The 21075-nt window shown below is 40.3% G+C and overlaps 1 protein-coding gene across 4 annotated transcripts in view; it reads right to left on the reverse strand.

Moving 5' to 3' along the window:
* LOC143360216 (SET domain-containing protein SmydA-8) overlaps nucleotides 1-19921 on the reverse strand; it is a 30046-nt gene extending 10125 nt beyond the window's left edge. For 2 of the 4 annotated variants that reach the window (XM_076798871.1, XM_076798874.1), the window contains exons 1-4: nucleotides 19709-19921; nucleotides 18575-18770; nucleotides 9341-9568; nucleotides 1572-1856 (exon numbers count right to left, since the gene is read on the reverse strand). In XM_076798871.1, the coding sequence (XP_076654986.1) occupies nucleotides 1572-1856; nucleotides 9341-9568; nucleotides 18575-18770; nucleotides 19709-19797 (798 nt within the window). In that variant the 5' untranslated portion in view covers nucleotides 19798-19921. The remainder of the gene's footprint in view (nucleotides 1-1571; nucleotides 1857-9340; nucleotides 9569-18574; nucleotides 18771-19708) is intronic. The other 2 variants (XM_076798872.1, XM_076798873.1) reach the window with 2 other exon arrangements.
* Nucleotides 19922-21075: the final 1154 nt, after the last annotated feature.

Raw genomic sequence — 21075 nt, forward strand, 5'->3', positions numbered from 1 at the left:
TGCTATTGCAAGGGACAGGAGCCAGACGGATATCTGGTTCTTTCTCTAATCATTTTATCAAGTTGAAAATAGTAAGTTGGTGTTTTTTAATTATATTAATCTCCCTACTGTTTTAAAATGCACCTACTTATTTTTGTTACAAATGTTGTGATGTGTACTCAAATGTAAATAATATTGCAATTGTTATAAGTAGATAGTGTAGGGTTGTGAATGTGACTGTGTTAGAGTGATTGTGTTTAGAATAACTGACGCGACATCGTGGCGCCAACGTGTTTGGGTTCTGCGTGAAAGGAAGTCTGTCTGGGCCGAAGTGTGAAAGAAGAGTGTTTGGGTCTCGGTGATAGGAGTGAAATGTTTAGGGGTGCCAAGCGCAGGGCGTACGTGACTGATTGGGTTTTCCGAATGGATATGAGACTGATAGAGAGAGAATGAGAGTGCGTTTACGAAGTATCGAGTTGAAAATAAAGGATATTAGCTTAATCGGTGTCAAATTATTCTACCCGATACGCCACACCTAAGGTGTAGGAGTTACTTAAAAATATTCCTACAATAGCTGTGTTGGTAAATGTGAACAGTGATCATGAGTGTGGAAAAATTTCACGGCGTCTGTGCGAAATAAACATACATCCTTCGCATACCCCTTCGGTTGTCGTATACAGTGAATCCGGGTTATACGTCGCAAAGCTTCTGAATTAGCCGACGTCGAAATATTCCCACTACCGCGGGGTATGTCGAATATTAGAAATTACTCTACGATAACGTACAAATAGGCATTTTGGAGACCGAATAGTCCTAGATTGAACTTTTAGGAAAGCAAATGGACCACTTCTGAATTGCTCATTGCGATATTGAAGCGTCAGATTGAGCCCTCGTGAACCCTTGCAAGTTTCGTATATGGGTTTCTTCTATGTGTGTATAGTTTTACACAGTCTTCAAAGCGGCTGCCCAATTTCTGCTCCTTCTCTTGTTCATTGCATCACCGCGGTGCGACACCAACGCTTTTGCTCAGTGGATCCTGCTGCCGAGCCAGACTCTCCTCGTCATCGCGAGCCGTGGACGCGCTCTGATTGGTCTGTGTTTTTTTAAATAATTCCTTAACAATGCTGAGGCAGACATTTTTTTTGCTCAGGAACCATCCATTTCAAAGAGTTGAAACAATTTTGGGCCACCCTGTATAGTAAAAAGTTAAAAATTTCTAGGTTGCCAAGGTGACGTTAAGCCAGTGCATTCCTCATCGTAAAACTTCGATTTTTGGCATTTTCTCGTCAGGATGTACAGGATTGTATATTATAAAGTTAAAAATTTCTAGGTTGCTAAGTTGAAGTTTAACCTTCGTTTGTGTAATCTTTTTCTATGTCTGCTAGTTTTCGAATTATTGAGCTTAGAAAGTTTCCGAACCGTCACTTTGACAGGTAATTTCACCTCCTAAACAAGTTTATCCGCTGATAAAATAAATGATGTGACAAATATTTCTGTCTGAACTATACATGTGCAAAGTTTTATCAAAATCGGTGATCGACAATTGGGCAATGCTCCTTGTATGTCAAAAAGTCAGCTGACAGTTTACAAACCAAAAAAGACGACGTATAATTGAAAAATACAGTTTCGCCTTGCTGTATTGGTAAACTCGCATACACAGTTAGCTGAAAATTATGATCCACGGTAAGATGAGTATTTCCTCTGCAGTCGTGAGCCATGATGGAGGCTACCATATATAAACCTCGTAAAAAAAGCCCGTCCACACCTCCCGGAGATCGCAGCTCGAACACATTTACGTCTAAAATTCCGCACAGTTGTTGTAAAAGTTCTGAAGTAGACGCGTCATGATCAGGGATTAAATTTAGCGCCTTGATGACCTATTATCATACATTTGTTTGCGAAAAACTATTAAATTATTACATTTACCATTATCGAAAATTAATAGGTTTAGAACGTTTTAAGTCGACTGAAGTAGTTAGATCTTTTATATCTATTATATTTTTATAAGGATTAAGTTTAACCCCCTGTTGAGTTATTATCGTATATTTGTTGCGAAAAATAGGGGTTCTAAAGTGCCGATTTCGGTACTCCCGAAATACGAAAAACGTGAGTAAGTTATACACAAATTAAGTGAACTACATATATGAAATTATATGTATATCATCAGAGAGTTTTACCTTTCAACGATTTTTTCAGAACAAACAGCAAACTAATATATGTGTTTTTGTGTTTTCCTTATTAAATTTTATATTTTCCTTATTAAATTTTAATATTAAAAATATTCCTTTTTTCATTTCCCACTCTCGAGCTTGGTGGTCAATGAAAAAAGATCAATAAGACTACATGATTAGGTGAATAATAAGTATTTTGCATATCGACCTTCATCAATACAAACTGAGTCGTGAAATAAATTTATTGAAAATCTAAACCAATAGTGGCACGGGTGCCGTCGTCTAACAAAAGAGTTAATAAATATTTCGAACATGAAAATTATCATTACTAATAATGGCATATCACGCACATAATCTTCATGCACAGGGTGTTCCACAAACTCTGTTACAAGGCGATGTCTCCGTCATTTTTATGCCACGCGATATGTCAAAAGGACAAATTATTTCGTTCGATGAAACACATTATGGCGGGAATAATTTTTTCCTCATGGTAATTTTTTCGAGATTTCATGGTCATCGATGTTTTTCTGTACGTAATTGTTAGAACGTAATAGCTGAGATCAAGACGAAACCAATCTCTGGTTTTTTTTCTATGGCGTTTAATCAAAGAGAAAGTTTTTTTGAGGAAACCTACAACACTATTGCCGGATAAGATGGTCAAACGTGCCCCCAAACCAAATTGGTCTTTGTCCATACCATTCGATAGGGCTTCCAAAGAAAACCCTCTGTGAAAAGTTTCAACTCTGTACCACAAGGGTAGTTATAGGGTAGACTTGGATATAGTGGATTATGCACTATTTCTCCTGTTCTGCTCAACAAAAAATTACGAAAAAATTCATGAACATTCTACCTAACAGCACATACTATTGTGAATTTTTCAGAATTTTTGGTTACAAAATCAATTAAAAAAGATCCAAAAGCATGAAATTGCCGATTTTATATTGAAGTTTTCAGTTGACCATATTTATATTATTACGTTAGTTGTGTCTTATCGTGATTAGTAATGTGTATTTTTTCAGATTTTTCGGATTATGCAAACATGTTTAATAAAATTGGAAATCTCCAAAAATTCGAAAAAATGCATCAATTACAGTGGGACTTCCGTTTCCGGTTGCGAGAGAGATTGGCGTGTATAGTGAGCGGAGAAATGTTTGGTGAGAGAAAGTGAAGAGTGAGAGGAGTGAGAGGTGAGAGAGTGTGGGAGAAGAGAGCGAGAGGAATAGGGGTAGCTGGGCAAAAAGGGGAAGAGTGAAAAAGGGAGCTGGAGGTGTGAGAAAGGTAGAAGTGAGTGAGTGATTGGAGGTTAGGTTGGCGGCATCCTTCGTGAGGCGAACGCGGGAGTAGAGAGAAGGAGTGGTAGGTGGCGCTGATTGGTGGCGATAGGGTCAGGAGGAAAGCGGGAAATTTGAAGGTAGTATAGGTAGTGAGAGTAAGAGGAAGAAATGAGTAACAGAGGGGAAGGGGAAGTAGAAGGTGGGAAGGGGGAGAGGGGTGAGGGGGGAAGCCGACGGTCACGGAAAAGATAGGGAGAGGGGGAGGAAGTAGTGGGAGCAGTTTTGACAACTTATGGAAGAAAAGGGGGAGGGAGCAAGGGGATGAGGGGAATATTTACAAAGAGTGCGAAGACGAAGAGGTCACCGAAGGAGGTTCGGAAAGAGACGGAAGGGTTAGGCAAGGGTTGGGAGAACTTGATTAGAGAGATGATGGCGGGGTTGAGGGAAATAAAAGAAGGGATGAGGGAAATGAAGGAGGAGATGGCGGAGATGAAGGAAATAAAAGAGGGGATGAGGGAAATGAAGGAGAGGATGACGGAGATGAGGGAGATGAAAGAGGAGTTGGAGAAAGAGAGAGTGGGGAGAAGAAGGGAGAGAGAGAAGTGGGAAGAGGAAAGGAGGGAAGAGGTGGAAAAGAGAGAAAGGCTAGAGAAAAGAATGGAAGGACTAGAGGGAAAGGTGGAGAAGGTAGAGATGGAAGGGAGGGAAAAGGGGGGAGAAGGGATAGAAGATAGGATGGGGAAGGGGGAAGGAGAGGAGAATAGAAGGAGGATGGTGGTAAAACAGGATAGAAAGGAGAGGGAGGAGAGGAGAAACAACGTGGTAATAAGGGGGATTCGAGCGGAGGGTGAGGGCATGGAAACTGAGGTGAAGAGGGTGTGGGAGGTGATGGGTCTGAAGGACGAGGGAATTAAGGAGATAAGAAAGATAGGAGGGGTGGGAAAGGAGGGGAGGGGGATGGTACTGGTGAAGATGGTGGACAGGGAACAGAAAAGGAAGGTGATGAGGGAAAGGAGCAAGTTAAGAGGGAAAAAGGAAAGGTTAGATGACGACCTGACGGAGGAAGAGAGAAGAGCAAGGTGGAAAATTGAAAGGGAAGCGGAGAAGGAGAGGAGGGAAGGAAGGAGTATACAGGTGGGGTACATGAAAATGTGGGTGAATGGAAAGTTGAAGCAATGGGACGAAATAGAAGAAAGTTGGTTAGATGAGCAGGGAAACGGGCAGTGGAGGTAAAGGGAGGGAGGGAGGGAAAGAAAGGGAAGAAGAGGGAGAGGGAGGTTAAGGTGACATTCTGGAATGTGGCGGGATTGAGGAACAAGGACGAAGACTTCTGGAAAGGGTTGGAGGAGTGGGATGTGATAATGTTGATGGAGACGTGGCTAGAGGAGAGAGGATGGGAACAGGTAAGGAGTAGGATGCCAAGAGGGTATGTATGGGAAGCACAGTGGGCAAGGAGAGAGGAAAAGATGGGGAGGGCAAAGGGGGGTATGCTAATGGGAATAAGGAAGGAGATTGAGATGGTGAGGGGGGAAGAGGGAGGAAGGGAGGGGGTGATGGGTATAAAGATGAGGATAGAGGGGGGATGGTGGAAGGTAATTGGGGTGTATGTAAATGGGGACTTGCGGGAGAAGTTGGAGGTGCTGGGAGAATGGATAGAAGGGAGAGAAAAAGGTGTGAGGGTGATTATAGGGGGGGATTTTAATGCGAGGACGGGAAGAGAAGGGGGTGGGATAGGAGGGGAAGATGAAGATGAGGGAAAAGGGAAAGGGAGTAGGAAATCCAAAGATGAGAGGATAAATGCAGAAGGAAGGAGGTTGTGCGGGTATTTAGAGGAGAGGGGGTGGGGGATACTAAATGGGAACGTAAAGGGAGATGAGTTAGGGGAGTGGACGTTCATAGGAAAGAGGGGGAATTCGGTGATAGATTATATATTGGGAGATGAAGATACGAGGGATGGGGTGAAAAGGATGGAGGTTGGGGAAAGGGTGGACTCAGATCACCTGCCCCTGACGGTATGGCTTAAGGGAGAAAGGGTAGGGGAAAAAGGAGGGGTGAGGGAGGGAGGAGAAGGCTGATAGGGGGGTTGGACGGAAGAAGGGGTGGAGGAGTTCAGGGGGAAATTTGGGAAGAAGGATTGGGAAGAGAAGGGAGTAGAGGAGGATTGGAGAGAATTGAAGGGTAGAGTAAAGGAGGCATTAGAGGGAATGGGGAAGAAGAAAAGAGGGGAGAGGAAAGGTTGGTGGGATGAGGAATGTAAAGAAGAAAAAAAGAAGGTGAGGGAGGAGTTGAGGAGATGGAAAAAGAGGGGAGGAGAGGGGATAGAAGTAAAGGAGAAGAAGTTAGCGTACAAGAAACTATGCGAGGAGAAGAAGAAAAAGGAGAGGGAAAAGTGGGAAAGAGAGGTGGAGGGCATAAAAACGGAAAGGCAGGTATGGCAGCTGATAAGGAAGGAAAGGAGGAAAGGGTCACGGGTGGATGAAAGAATAAGGATGGACGAGTGGGATAAACATTTTAGGGAATTAATGGGGGGAGTAGAGTGGAGGGTGAGGAAGGGAGAGGCAAAAAGGAGAGGTGAGGATGGAGAAGAGGAAATAGAAAGGGGAGAGATCAGCAGGGTGGTGAAGGGTTTGAAAGAGGGAAAAGCGGCAGGTGGGGATGGGATACTGAACGAGGTGTGGAAGTATGGAGGGGAAGAAGTGGAGGAGTGGCTATGGAGGGTGTGCAATAGGGTATGGAAAGGGGAAGGATGGCCGGATGACTGGACGGAAAGGGTAGTGGTACCAATAGCGAAGAAAAGGGAAAGTAGAAAGGTGGGGGATTACAGGGGAGTAACGCTAACGCAAACGGCATATAAGGTGTATGCAGCGATTTTGGCAGAAAGATTAAGAAAAGAAGTGGAGGGGAAGAGGATACTGCCAGACAGTCAGACGGGTTTCAGGAAAGGGTTGGGATGTATGGATAATATTTACGTGCTTAATCATATAGTGAATAGGCAGGTGAGGAGGAAGGAAAGAAAGTTGGTAGTGTTGTTTGTAGACCTGAAAGCAGCGTTTGACTCGGTGGATAGGGATGTATTGGTGGGGGAGTCTAGGAGATAGGGGGTGAGGGAAGGGTTAATAGGGAGATGTGAGGAGATTCTAAGGGAAACGAGAGGCAAGGTAAGAGTAGGGGACGAGGAAGGGGAAATGTTTTGGACAGCAAGAGGGGTGAGGCAGGGGTGTCCGCTAAGTCCTCTGCTGTTCACGCTGTTATTGGCGGACATAGACGAGGTACTCGAAAGGGATGGATGGGGAGGGGTGAAAGTGGGAGGAAGAAGAGTATACACCTTAGCGTATGCGGACGATATAGCGATGCTGGCGGAAGAGGAGGAAGGGATGAAAGGGATGATAGGGGTGCTAGAGCGCTATATGGATAGGAAAAGGCTGCAGCTAAACGCGGAAAAGTCAAAGATAATGAGGAGTAGGAGGGGAGGGGGAAGGTGGAAGAAGGTGACGTGGATGTGGAAAGGTAAGGCACTGGAGGAGGTCAGTAGGTATAGGTATCTAGGATATGTAATAAAGAGGGATGGGGGTCAGGAAGAGCAAGTGGCGGAAAGGATAAGGAAGGGGGCGGCTGTGATGGGACAAGTGTGGGGAATAGGGAAGAGGTGGTTTGGAAAGGACTGGGGTAGGAGGATTTGGCTTTTTGATAAATTAGTGTGGCCGGTGATGAGTTACGGAGTAGAAATATGGGGGTGGAAGGAAAGGGAGGGTATGGAAAGGATGCAGGAGAGATACCTAAAGTGGGTGTTAGAAGTAGAAAAGTGTCCGCCAGGGTACATGGTTAGGGAAGAATTGCAAAGAGAGTTAATGAGGGGCAGGGCGGGGTTGAGGGCATGGGGGTATGCAAAGAAGTTAAGAGAGGGCAAAGGAGGGGAATTAGCGAGATTGTGTTGGGAAGAGATGAGAGGGAGGGAAAGGAGGGGAGTAGTAAGAGAAGGGTGGGAGAAGGAAAGACGGGATTTCTCTGAGGATAAGGGGTGGACAATACAGGAGATGGAGGAAATGATGGAGGAGAGGAGAGAGGAGGTAAGTGGGGAGCTGGTAGAAAGGGAGAAGGAAAGGCAGAGGGAGGAAAGGTGGGAAAAGATAAAGAAATCAAGGTATAATAAGTGGTATGGGATGGTAAAGGGGGAGGGTCTGCCGGGCTACTTAAAGAAAGGATGGGGGGAGAGTAGATGGCAGAGGGTGGCAAAGTTTAGGTTAGGAAATGGTATAAAAGAGGGAAAATATTGGATGGATGAGGAGGAGAGAAAATGTAGAGTGTGTGGATGGATAAGTGAGACGTGGGAGCATGTATGGGAGGAATGTATGAGGCTGGATGAGGAAGGAGGTTGGCAGGAGAAGATGGGGGAAGTGTTGGATGATGAGGGGGGAGGGGAGAAGTGGATGAGGAGGGTGGAGGAATGGAGGGAAGGTGCGAATGGAGGATTGCGATGAATGGTGAGCGACCGGAAGAGGTGGTCCGCGGGTTAGGGAAGGGGAGGTGTAGGAGGAGGAGTGTGTGCGCGTGTGGGTGTGTGAGAGAAAAGAGTGGTATGCTATGTTTTATTTGTTTGTTTTTTTTTTGCTGATGACTTTACGGCAGTTATTTATTTTATTTATTTTACATAGTGTAATATATTAAATGTATTTTATTTTATTTTATTATATTGTATTTATGGCGAGCGTTATGGCGAGCGTTATGGTTGATTGGTTTTATTTTATTTTATTGTGATATATTGTTATTATTTTATATTTTTTAGGTCCGTTTTTATTATGTTATTATACTTATTATATTGAAAAGCGACAGTAGCTCTCTCTCTCTCTCTCTATCGGTGTAATTAGTGGTCTGCGATTTTGCGAGTTGAAGGAGATGTGATGTAATGGGATTGTAACCCTGAGGAGAACAATAAATGAATACATACATATACATACATCAATTACAGTGGATTTCATATTGTAGTTTTGGAGATATCAGCTTTATAAATATTCAGTAGTTAGGCATTGTTAGAACCATTGTTCTAAATGTTTTCAGAGTTTTTCATGAAGTGCATCGTAGTTGAAAAAAATAAAAATTAATTATTTCGATATTTCTTCACTTTTTTGTAATTATATTATGTAATATTAAACATTTTATGTATTCAGAAAAATAATGTACGTTTTTAAAAATCCAATATAAAATATTTGATACCTGCTTACATTTAAATACAGTAAGGAGCAAAACTGAATCCACACTATTTGAAGCAACATAACTTTTTTACGATTAAAAGTGCGATTTTAAGTCAAAAATCGTGAAAAATGTCAATTTTCCCACTTTTAAGCGTTTATAACTCGTAAACGAATTAACCAAGATCGATGAAATTTTCAGCATGGATATAATTTATTCGAGCGAATCAAACACATTCTTTAAATTTTCAATACGGGCTCAGATAAAAAAGCTGAAAAAACCAACGTTTACTATTTCTTTTGCGATTCCGACCAATTCAAATTTTTTTTTTAAATTTTTTACACCTCGTCTAATAAACTAATCCTTCTAACTTCTCAATAACATTCAAGTCATTTGATCTAATTTTAAAAAAGTTATGTTGCTTGAAATAGTGTGGACTCAGTTTTGCTCCTTAGTGTACATATACTAAGTAGTGTGACTCTCAACTGTTCCCGTTGGCGAAGGCGGTAAGTTTTTGACCCCGTTTCGAATCCCGCACCGAGCGATTTTTTTTGTTAAACACTTTTTAAAAAATAGCGGATCTATCGCCTTGCAACAGAGTTGGTGGGACACTCTGTACATTTGGACATATAACGATGTATCTGGTTGCAGTACAAACGTAAATCTTTAGATAGAAATTCATAAATGATGAGTAACAGATCCAAAGAAGTGTCAATACAGTTTACGTACATTTATAACGTTGATTTCTCTGTCCTTCCACACAGGCGTATTCCTTCTTTTGTGTATGTGGGCTTCCATAGATTCTACTTGTCCCCATGCTCCTGGATCTCTTTGTTTTAAAAGCCATAATCTCAAAGGCAACAACACACCAATGATATCTTCTATATTCTCGGACGACAAATCCTGGTTCTTTTTGAATATTTCGCATTCGTCTGTTGTATGATACTTCGATTCTTCCTAAAAAGATAATTTGGTATTTGGAAAAAACCACGAGATAATTGATATTTGTCACAGACCATGCGTTATATCATGTCGACTGATCACACTTTATACATAGTTTGTACGTATGTACAGTGTTCTCTCCCATAGTGAGAGAACCGTCTTTAGCCATAGTGTGAAAGATGCCGCTGTTACGAGCCAGGGCTGTGAGCAACGCGAGTAGCCGGCGAGGAGTTATTACCTCAGGAATATGGTTTCAACTTCTTAGCTAAGGTACGCTGTCGAACCGAATGTGAAATTGGAGAGCCACTAGGATAATAGACGTTGAGCTCGAACCTGATGCGAAATCGGGGAGCCTCTAGGAATGGAGTCAAACGCAGACGAACCTGGTGCGAAACCGGGGAGCTGCTAGGAGGGTGAAACTTCGTGAACGAACCCAATGCGAAATTGGGGAGTCACTGGGAGAGACGCGCAGACAAACCCGGTGCGAAACCGGGGAGCTGCTAGCAGGTTGTGTAACAGCGCGGACGAACCCAATGCGAAATTGGGGAGCCGCTGGGAGGTTGGATAACTAACAAACGAATCTTATGCGAAATCAGGGAGTTGAAGGATGCGGACAAACCTGATGCGAAATCAGGGAGCCGCTAGGACGGTATAGTTTACGTGGACGAACCCAATGCAAAATTGGGGAATCACTAAGTTGGAGAAATCTCTGTTGGACTGTGGTATGTCGCGGACGAACCTGATGCGAAATCAGGGAGCCGCTAGGATAGTTAGTAGGCTTCGTAACTTATATATAATTTAATTGATGCATCCGATTGGTAAGATTGTATCGTGTGGGAACGTTCAGTTATTGGATTAGGATATTGGGTTGTTACGTACGGAGACTCTGTGTACGTGAGTCTCTTACTCTCTTCTTGAAGAGGAGTCCCTCCCTGCAAGAGGTCCGGGCCATATGCCATGATAAACAATTACGCCATTAGAGGAAAGTGCATGCATATGGAAAATTTGGAGGGATCCCTTCCAGATTTTTCCATACCCCCACTGCCTTCTTTTTAAACAAAATCGGACTATACAAAGGGCCAAAGCTTGTTCATGAACGGGTTAGTTTGAAACTGAAGACCAAGCGATACGCGTCGTGAGATAGGGTTCATAGTCCCTTTCGAATCAATTCTTAACCGCTACATCCGTTCAAGGCAAGTCAGTTAACACAACCCCCGTATTTCTCAGTGCGTCAAAACCGAGAGCAACGGAACTTAGTATCCGCGACAATCCTTCGCAATACCCTATTACTTTTATATTATATTATTGTCAAACATAAGAGAGTCTACAATCTGATTTCCACATCCTTTTGAATTCCAGTAACTAGTATTTTCCCACACAGATACACCTTTACCGCTCGAGGTGTATCAACAATCTTTAAACGTTGCGAGGGCTGACTTCCGAAAACCTTCCGCTTACCCATTCTATTGCAGTGAGCAAACCAGTGATGAAATAGGCATCGGCTAATCCACGAAAACCTATCCCATCTAGTGGAAACCCGGTGCCGAAACAGACATCGGCTAGACCACGCAGCCCTTCTACCTAGTGTAACACCCGGTGAAGAAATAAGCACTGGCTTGTCCACGAAAACCTCTCCGGTGACACCCGGTAATGAAACAGGGATCGGCTAATTCACCACCTCCCTATCTAGTGGGCAACCCGGTGATGAAATAGGCATCGGCTAGTCCACGAAACCACTCTATATTTCTGCGGAAGCGAACAAACCTCGGTCCAAGCATTAACTGCCCTAGCCTTCGGCTCGTAACAAGGCAATAATTAAGGTTTTGTAGGTTACGCGATTTACCAAACAAGACAAATGTATTCTGAATTGAGAATTGTGTTACAAGTGTTGGTGTCACGAATGAATTCAGAGTGAGTATACAATTACAGAATTATTACTTATGATGCATGGTTTTGACGCACTGGCAATGCGGGGTCTGAGAGCAATTATGAAATGCCAAATAGAATCTATATCGAACTAACGGAATCTATAAGGTTAAAATTTGATTCGAAAGTGACTTTAACCCGATCTCACAAGAATTGACTCTTATGAGTGTGACGCGACGTGACTCTACACGTGACTGCACGACTACTGACCGAAGAAGATGAAAATGAGCGGGTTTATATAGCCTGAAAATGGAAGGGGTGCTCTGTTTGAAATCTGATGTCACGTAGGGTCACACTAACATTTTGTGTCACTTCTAATGACAACCAGGCCTCAGTTAGATTTTCGTTAAAAGGGGGGTTAATGGAAAGTTATCTGGGCTATTTCTATCAGAAACTTAATTAACGGATGCCAGAAGGGAGTGTTCTAAAGAATTTCTACGAAAAGAAGCCATACGGTATTTTTCAATTAATAAAAGGGGGCCTGTTGGGACGCTTTTCGTTCTCAGGAAAGAGATTAGAAAATTCTACCGTGGGAGAAAAACTTCTCCATACAAAGTGGGATCTCGTTTGAACAATAAGTTGTTAGTTTAATTCATTGTGAACTAATTTCTTCATTTTTAGTTCCACTTGTACGAAACTTTCATCAATAGATTTGAGAGATTTCTCTGGTTAAAAAAAGACCAAACTCAACAAAGTTTCAATCATATTTACCTATATCATAGCGAGTTATGTTCACACTTTAAATAAGTAGATATGGTCCAAATTATACCGTATTTAGACTCATTTTAATCAGAAAAACCTCACAAATGCGTTGGTAAAAGTTGTGTAAAAAAAAAAGAAAAATAAATAACTTTTCTATTTGCAATGACATTGTAGTCGATAAGCAGCCTTTTAAACTGTGCCGACTGCCTCGACCCTCAATTTCTCTTTGTCGTTTACGCACTGTCCTTCTCTATGTTCGGAACACTTCAAACAACGTAGTACCTCCACGAATCTTGAAACTCCAGAGCCCCGAGGATGTCACGCTATGGGAGATAATACTGTAGTATGTGTCGTGATTATTCGTTGTAACCTAGCCAAGCGTAGGTTTAGAGTTAGGGCTTTATAATTTTAGTGCTTTACCTAGAACGCGTATTTTAGGAACCGAGCGTGGGGCCTGAAAGAGTTATAAAAGTGAAAACGTTTGGGCCGTTTGGCAAAAGTCGGGGGTGTTCGGAGAAAGTTGGTAGGGGCGGAAGGACTCGTCGGAAAATGCGATGATGCCCAGAGTTGTTGAGTTGACGTCGAAGCGAGCGGTGCGCGTTGTAGAAGGCAGAAGTTGCCACTATTTTACTCTTTAATTTAATGCGTGCAATCTTAGTTTAAATAAATTGTTTTAGTTTCTAATCGATTCAATGATCCAACACATATAAGTTTTTTGATTTTGATTAACCCTTTAATGCACACATGTCGACAGGCCAGAGAAGAAATTCGGTTTCAAAGCCTGGCACGGTTGTCGGCTCCTAAACGCTAGGGCCAAAACTAGGGTTGTAATGTTGAGCCGGCCGGACTGGCCTGTGAGATATGCATTGACCTTAAGGTCAGATGGCCTTTCGAGAGCGCGTTGACAGTTCCCTGCTGTGCATGGCACAAAAAAAAATGTTTTTAGAGGCTCCACAGCTCCTGAGGTAAACTATCCGTATCTCTCCTTTACAACACCATGGTAATAGGAAACGTTCCTGGCACTTACAATTAGTGAAACAGCATCGCACATTCTTATATGTATTTTATCATACGTAAATCATACATATACAATTCTTCTTAAATAATTTATCATGTTATACGCAAATGTAATTTCTTAATGAAAATATATTAGAAACATCTTTGTTCTGCAAATTTTACCACCGGTTAAAGTGTAAAAAATTTTTTAAAAATATGGTCGTATTCTACGAGTCTTCCTGTTTGAAATTCCGTTTTTTAATTCGCGGAGCATCAAAAATTGCAAATATTGGGTACTTGAAACTGTTATAAAAATATATTAGGTTGGTGGGAAAGTTCTGCCGTATTTTAAAGAAAACATTTGAATCAATTTATAAAAATACATGTTACAATGCTCCAAGCCGGACGCTCTGCCCGCCATCGCGCACCGTGGCCGCGCTCTGATAGGTCTGTGTTTTTCGTTAATAACTCCTTAATAAAGCCGAGGCTGATATTTTTGCAAAGGAAAATGTCACTTCAAATGACCTCAGGAACCGTCCGTCGAACAGTGGTTCGAAACCGTAAAAACACGAACTAAAGTCGAATTTTCAATGTCGATGAAATTTTTTGAAATTTTAATTATAAACTCTTATATGTCTGAAGTAAGTTTTGACATACATGTGGATGACTCTAAGTCACTCAGAATTTTTTTGCAGAGCGTTGAAAACAGCGAAAAAAAAGAAGGATTATATGTCTAGCTGAAATTGGTGTAGTTGGCCTCACTATATTTTGTGATTGATTGGAAATAGTTAAAATCTACTCATGTAGTGTCAAAGAGCAACCTTTTAGCTACACGCATGTAAAAAATGAAAGCAATAACAATAATTTTAACCTTTTAAACAATATCCTTTCCTGAATCCCTTTTATTTCCTGCTTTTTAAGATTTAACCTAAAAAAAAACCTAAAAAAAAATTAATCCTCGGTAACGATGAATCTTGCACGGATGTATTTGTTTGAACCTATCGAAGGTGACTGAACAACAATTGGCTGTAGCCGCTTGCAGCTGCGAAAGTTATAACAATATTTGTGCAGTCACTGAAGTTTTTCTGACCCAAAGATCAGAAGATAAACTACATATTCCATTCTTAATATTATTACAAAAATTAATGCGGCTACGGGCAAATATCATAAGTACATATTTCATATAACAAACTTGAAAATGAATCTCTTAAGACCTCCTACTCCTACGTACACCTCGTCGAGATCTCGTATTCGAGAACTATATGAAAAACTAAGGTAAGGACGATAAGGATATTATTTACAGTTCACATCCATTTACAATAGGTATCCTTACTATACAATACGAATGGACGCGTTTGCTAGTTTCGAGGTTTAAGACTCCTTCGTTAATAACACATAATTATGCAGATCATTACTAATGGAACGTCTACAATTCAATTGGTATTTTACCTGGTTCCCGTCCCCTTACCTGGTTAGGTATAATGCGTACCATATACTTAATGAACACCGGGTACTGAACGTGCACTAGATGACCATAATTTGGGTTATCCCTAAGCTGTACGTGGGACGTTGGTTGACTTTATATGTATAAATTTTACGGACTTATTTCTTGTGCTTAAGATGGACGATGCTACACATTTTTCCATTTTTAAAGGTTTGAAATATTTCCCCCGGAAGGAAAAGTCCCTTTTAAAACATTTCTACGCTGTGTTTCGGTCTTTTTAGTTTGGATTTGTTGTGCCACTACAACATTGGATTAACATTGTTTTGAGTGTGTAATTTTTTTATAATGTATAAAAATGAGCATGAGAATAAACTTTCTCCTTTAAAGTTCTCCATACATAAAGGTATGGATTCTATTAAACGTATAAGATTCCCCTATTTTTGTTGATAACTTTTTAATAAAGCGTTAAACAACCTATGTCTATGTAACATTTTTTTCTTATTTAGGCCCACCGAATATACTGACAAAGTTTGGCACTTTAAAACCTTGATTACCCTATATAAAGGTAGTTTATAATTGTTGTTTGTTGTTTGTTGTTTGTTGTTTATCGTGGTAAAAAAATTACTCTAAAATCAGATTCTACGCCCAAAGAAACCCCTAAATACTTTCTGTTCATAAAAAATAACGTATAAATAACAACGCTATGAATTTATTTCGCGTTTTCACGGTTTCGAACCGCACTGTGCGTCCCTTTCAAGAAGTCGGAACATTTATGTAACACCCTGTAGAGGTTCGGCTAATTGTGGTTTCGTGTAACAGATTCACAAAACGAAAATTCGTCTTATGGAGGCTTTGTATCACGGTTAATTTTTCAACGTGTGGAGGTGTAAATAAAAATAAAGAAGGCCCAGAGATTTGGCAAACAATTTTCTCTTTTAACATTAGTACTCTTGTAAAGCAACATGTTCTAGCAACATTTTTTGTCTCCACTGTTTAAACCACTGTGTTAAATAATTTTCCACATGAGGAAATTCGTCACATCTAAACTAGCTCCTAAGACCTTCTTCTGAATGATTTCTTTTTTGAATTGGAAATCGGCGCGTCCAACGAACCCTCTCATTTGTTTCACAAGAGCGATCGAAAGCTGAAAGCGCGAGGTTCGTAGCCGAGAAAAATCGTGCGTAGACAATGAGAGTGAGCGAAACGAGCTATATGTGTGAGCGCGACTACTGTTAACGAGCGAGTCAGTGTCACCAGATGTGGGGAGGGAGCACGAATTATGGGGAAATAGTCACCCTCTCCTCTGCGAGTACCGGAGTATGCGCGAGAGAGACGAAACGCGTCACGCGACAGGATCGCAGCGGAACCGTTGGGAATAGCGTCATAGAAGGGGGAGATAGAGTGGGGACACAAGTCTTGATCTGGCAACACTGGAACGAGTGTGTCGGACAATTGCTGTCGAGCGAGAGAGCGCGCGCTGTGTCGCTAGATTGAGACTGGCCTCCCCACTCTACCTTCCCCTTCTACAACGCTTTTCCCTACGCTTCCGCCACGGCACGGTCACGTGACGCGTTTCATTTCTGTCGTGCATGTGTCACAATGTGACGTGCCTAATCCGGTACTGGCAGAGAGAGTGTAACTTTTTTCCCTCGATTAGTGCTCACTCTCCTTATCTGGCGACACTGAGCGCGCGTTCCACGAAACCGCGGTGCGAACTGAGCGATTGGCGGAGACATTCGGCGATTTTCGGTGCTATACGTTTCCTCCCCGCCCCATCCGTCTCGCTCTGACGGCCAACAGAGTGCGGTGAGAGGGGCCCAAAAGCGGGACGGGAAGAACACCGATCATTCGCCAAGCCGATTTCGTCGAGCCGATTTGCTCGAACACATTTTTTGAAATTGTTGATAGAGTTCTTAACACACTATCGGCGGGAAGGGTATTAATACCTTTTCCACAGACTGGCGCCAATCGGCGGGTCGAGTATTAATACCTTTTATGCAGAACGTACGCTAAGTGTTAGTAAAGCACTTACCAATGCTTGTTTTTTTTCATGTAATGAATATTTTGTTTTGCACAACTCTTTGTAAGCAACCTTCAGGTCGTTTTGGCATACCGTAGATACGGTAGATACCGTTAGAGATACCCGCCGATAGTGTGTAAACACGAATCTCAAATTTATTAGCGATATCTGTTTTCTTTCTCGATCCAGTGTTTACTGCTTCAATTACTTTTACTTTGTCAACCAATGTTAATGTTTCCAGCTTGCGTTTAGAACTCATCTTGTTATATTCGCAAAAAAGAGAGAGGAACGACAGAACTTTGTTTTAACTTATTCATATAATGTCTCATAGATTTCTAAAGAAGAAAAAAATACGATATTTTAGAAGGACGACAAATTGCATTTTATTTAAAATTTTCTCCTTTGCTAGCTGTAACTTCTTCCCACTTTTCTGGCAATAAGTGATTTTTACGATAAAAAGAAATAAAATTTAAATAATTAAAATGTAATCGTTTTAACAATCGTTTAAGTAATATAAATGTATTGGTTTAAACATCTGTTTACATAATAAAAACTTATTTGTTTAAATAATAAAAAGTGTCCGAACATTAATGGAAGTCACTGTACGTACTACATACTTGCGTATTACGACGTACGTATTACGACTTGGCAACGTCGGATCAAGAGGTCGGTTATTTGAAGTCGAATGAAAATAACGAAAATAATTCCACATTTTTTCTTTAAAATCAAAGTCACCATGTCTGAATTGCCAAAACCAATGTGTACTCACACCTTTGGAGCAATGGAGCGGACTTGGGATAAATTGTTGAGGTGAATGGGTAAGCTTCGCGGCCATTTCCCGAATATAGTAACATGCGCTGAAAATGCTGTTTACCGCTTTCTATTTGCAATTATAGTAAGGTCACGTTTATAAATGCAAATGGCAAAGGTTAAGTACTTTTTAAGTACTTTTAAGTGTCCAAGTTTTAAATGACGCATTAACTTTTAAAATATCTGAACAAGAAGATTTATGGTTATAGTCAGTTACAGGAAATCCTCAAAATTAACCGGGACATCTAATAAATCTTTTATATTTTCAGTTTATATGTTAAGAAGTGAAAAACTCAGATACTAACCATCCACAGGTTAGAGCACACATTTAATAAAGAAAAACAAAACACCAAGGACAAAGAAGATTTACATAAAAATAAAAGAATAAGACCATTTACATTAATGTCTATATGCGAAGGCAAGAAGAAGAACTGTACGCCGAAACAACGGCAAGCAACAGAGACGCGCGACTCCAGCGCCATCTGTCGAGGTCTTAAATATATAGTATAACATTATGAAATGAATCTAAAAGTATTTACAAAAGTTGAACAACTTTAAGTCCGTCTCTCTAGTTTGATTATTGTCTACACATATTTATGCATTTACAACCTAGATAGTTTTAAACTGCTTTTATCTTTTTTATGATTTTTTCGGAAACTGAACATGAGAAATATAAAAAACACTTATCCAAAGTTAGTAAATATGCGTTGTACACTATTATTTCTATACATAAAGAAGCTAAAATTTGTTGGATATAGTCATCAAAGAACTTGAATAATGTCTAAGGATTATTAAAGCTGCACGGTTTACATTTGTAGTACGAAATAACAAATTCAATGATGTGAAATACGTGGATTCTGCGAAACAGAATATTTTTGTGAACAGAATATTTTTCGATCTAAAAGTTCTTTTTTAAATATATGTAGATGTTTCTTGTGACTGTAATTTATTTGTCGACCCAGGAAATTATCAATTTTTGTTTAAGTTACAAAGTGATTACAAACTTTCGGCAATGTATCCATTTCAAGACGGACTGGAATAAAACTGTATAAGGAACGCAGCGAGCTATATTTTTTAGAATTTTTTAACAGCGAATAAATTGTGAAATTTGTTTATCAATTACCTCGCAGATGGAGCCGCATAAAGGTGCAATATTGCATTTGGAGCAAAGGTATTGCGACATTTTTCTCACTTTTGGTAGGAAACGTAAACAGGCGAAGCATACGTAATCCTTGCTGGAAATTATTGGTCCCACAATAAGCGGATTCTCTCGAAGTATTACTTCACCGGCGGCTAAGTCTTTTGCTGCTTGTAAATACCTAAAAAAATATCATTTTCACTGTTTTATTGCATGTGTAATACAATTTTTATGCATACATAGGGTAGAGGTTGGTAATATAGAACACCCAATGCTAAAAGTTTGCTAAAAATAAAGGCACTTGTTTTTTCTTTTAAGAGAGCAGTCTCACCTAGACGAGCCAAGAAATTGATTTTTTAAATTGTAATGGTATAACTATTACATGATGTAATATTCACCACATCCAGTTAAAAATATTATGCTCTGATTAAATGTAACATATTTATGTCGAACGATAATTTCTCTGCTTTTTAAATTAATATAAGAAACAACTAAAGGAACTGGTACTTTCAATAACGTACGTAAAATGTAACATATATATTTACAAAAATATAAGATTTAGTTAATTGTTATATTGAAAAAATTACATTGTGACACTATTATCATTAATATTTTTGCACAAGAAGAACGTAATTAAACGTGACATAATTAAATGTCTTTCCTTCATATAAAATATCATATTTATCTCAACTTTAACGTGAATGTGCCACGTCTTCCTCTTATCCGATTAACTTCATCTTTTAGAGGGCGGCGTGAAAAAATCTCGCAAAACAGAATTTCACCAAGTATAGCTAAAGTCCACCCTAATATACAACTTTCCTGATTTACCGTTTAAAAGTAGATAATTATTCTCTCGGATTATTGATATGTATAATTAGTAGACTGCGGATCTTTATGCAAAATAAAAATTGTCTGCATCGGTTACAAGAAATAGAAACCAACTGCAATGTTATTTCTTCACTTGCTGATTTTAATAGATGATAAATAGTATATCGACCCGTGGGATTTTTTAAATTTTCTTGTAATTTCAAATTTTATCTACTCAATTTTATTATAAATGCATAAAGTTCCGCAGTCTAACAATTAGTATAAGAACCATGCATAATATTCTGTTTATACCTGCCAAGTTTGTCTGAATGAGCAACATTATACTTTGAAGTAGTAGATATACTACTTTTTGATTTTTCTATCAGCGCCATACTGCACATCACTTCTTTTATCAATTTTTTCTTAAGTGTACACCAGTTTTCATGCAAGTTCGAATAATACCTAGACTCTTGAGAAGTCCGGTGTCTTGTACATTTCTGACCGTTCGCTACTGACGCAAATACAAGAAGTTGAAGCCTGGGCCGTCTCTCTCTTCGTAACTCTCTTGATACGTCGCTATATTATTAGAAGTCAGCATGGCGCGCGAATTCCAAGCACTCGTGACAACACAATGCGTGGTAGAAAATGCTGCGATTACGGATGATTAGGCTATAGGCATTCACCTATTTATAACTTGTGCGACTGTGCGATGTGCAATAAAATAGATTATTCGTTTTAAGTTATCTTTATTCCATGGTTCCTACAGTGATTCTAAAAAATATTGGAACGCCCTTTAAAGCTGAATAATTTATTAAACATTGGACGCTACTTGAATTTTTCTTTAAGATGTTTGGAGGATTGAATTATTATTTAATGTGTAAGAAATTCTTCTAATTGTGTAATTAGTAGGGATCTGGACTCTACGAACCATACATGGCCTGTTTACGTGCGCGTGTTATGTTTACTCTCTTGTCTCGTTGAACGGACTATAGTCATGTGCAGATACCGGGTATCCGAAATCACAGTCTCGGGAAAGCGTCGGTCACACATGCATCGGGCAGAGCTGGGTAAAATAGTATTGCTAAGTGCAGCATTAATTATAAGTGAAATATTGAATATTTGTTTGATTTCTATGTTCGCGTTTGTTTACAAAAGATGTCTACCTTCATTTGTGTAAATATTTGTACACCTATCGTGTGCTGACAAGGTTTGTTTATCTTATTCGTCCTCTATTTACGTCCTCATTCTTTACGCTCGCCAACTTGTCAGCTGTACACGATAGGCATTCTTCGTCTATAAAGCGCTATGATTGTGTGGAATATAGAGTTAGGAGTGACACGGGGATTAATTATTTTACTGGAGCGTCTGTTAACGTTGTTTATTAGAAGCTGCTATCTTACACGCTGTTCTCACTCTTACTCTCACTCTTACTTTACACTCTTACTTTGTAACTCTGCAGACTTTGACACTAAAAAGGCGCTCCGTCCTCCGTGGAGGCTTTCTTTATAGGCCGCCGCTAGCCTCACGCACGCACGCATACACACACGCTCACCTTGCCGATTTTCGCGGTTAACCGGCATTGTTTTGCCTAGTCTCGTGTTCTCGATCCTAGGTCGTTCACCAGTCGGCTGTTTGTCACCCGGACAGTGACCGCTCTTTTTGTCAACGCGGAGCTGACG

The sequence above is a fragment of the Halictus rubicundus genome, chromosome 13 (genome assembly GCF_050948215.1).
Source record: "Halictus rubicundus isolate RS-2024b chromosome 13, iyHalRubi1_principal, whole genome shotgun sequence".
Classification (NCBI taxonomy): Eukaryota; Metazoa; Arthropoda; class Insecta; order Hymenoptera; family Halictidae; genus Halictus; species Halictus rubicundus.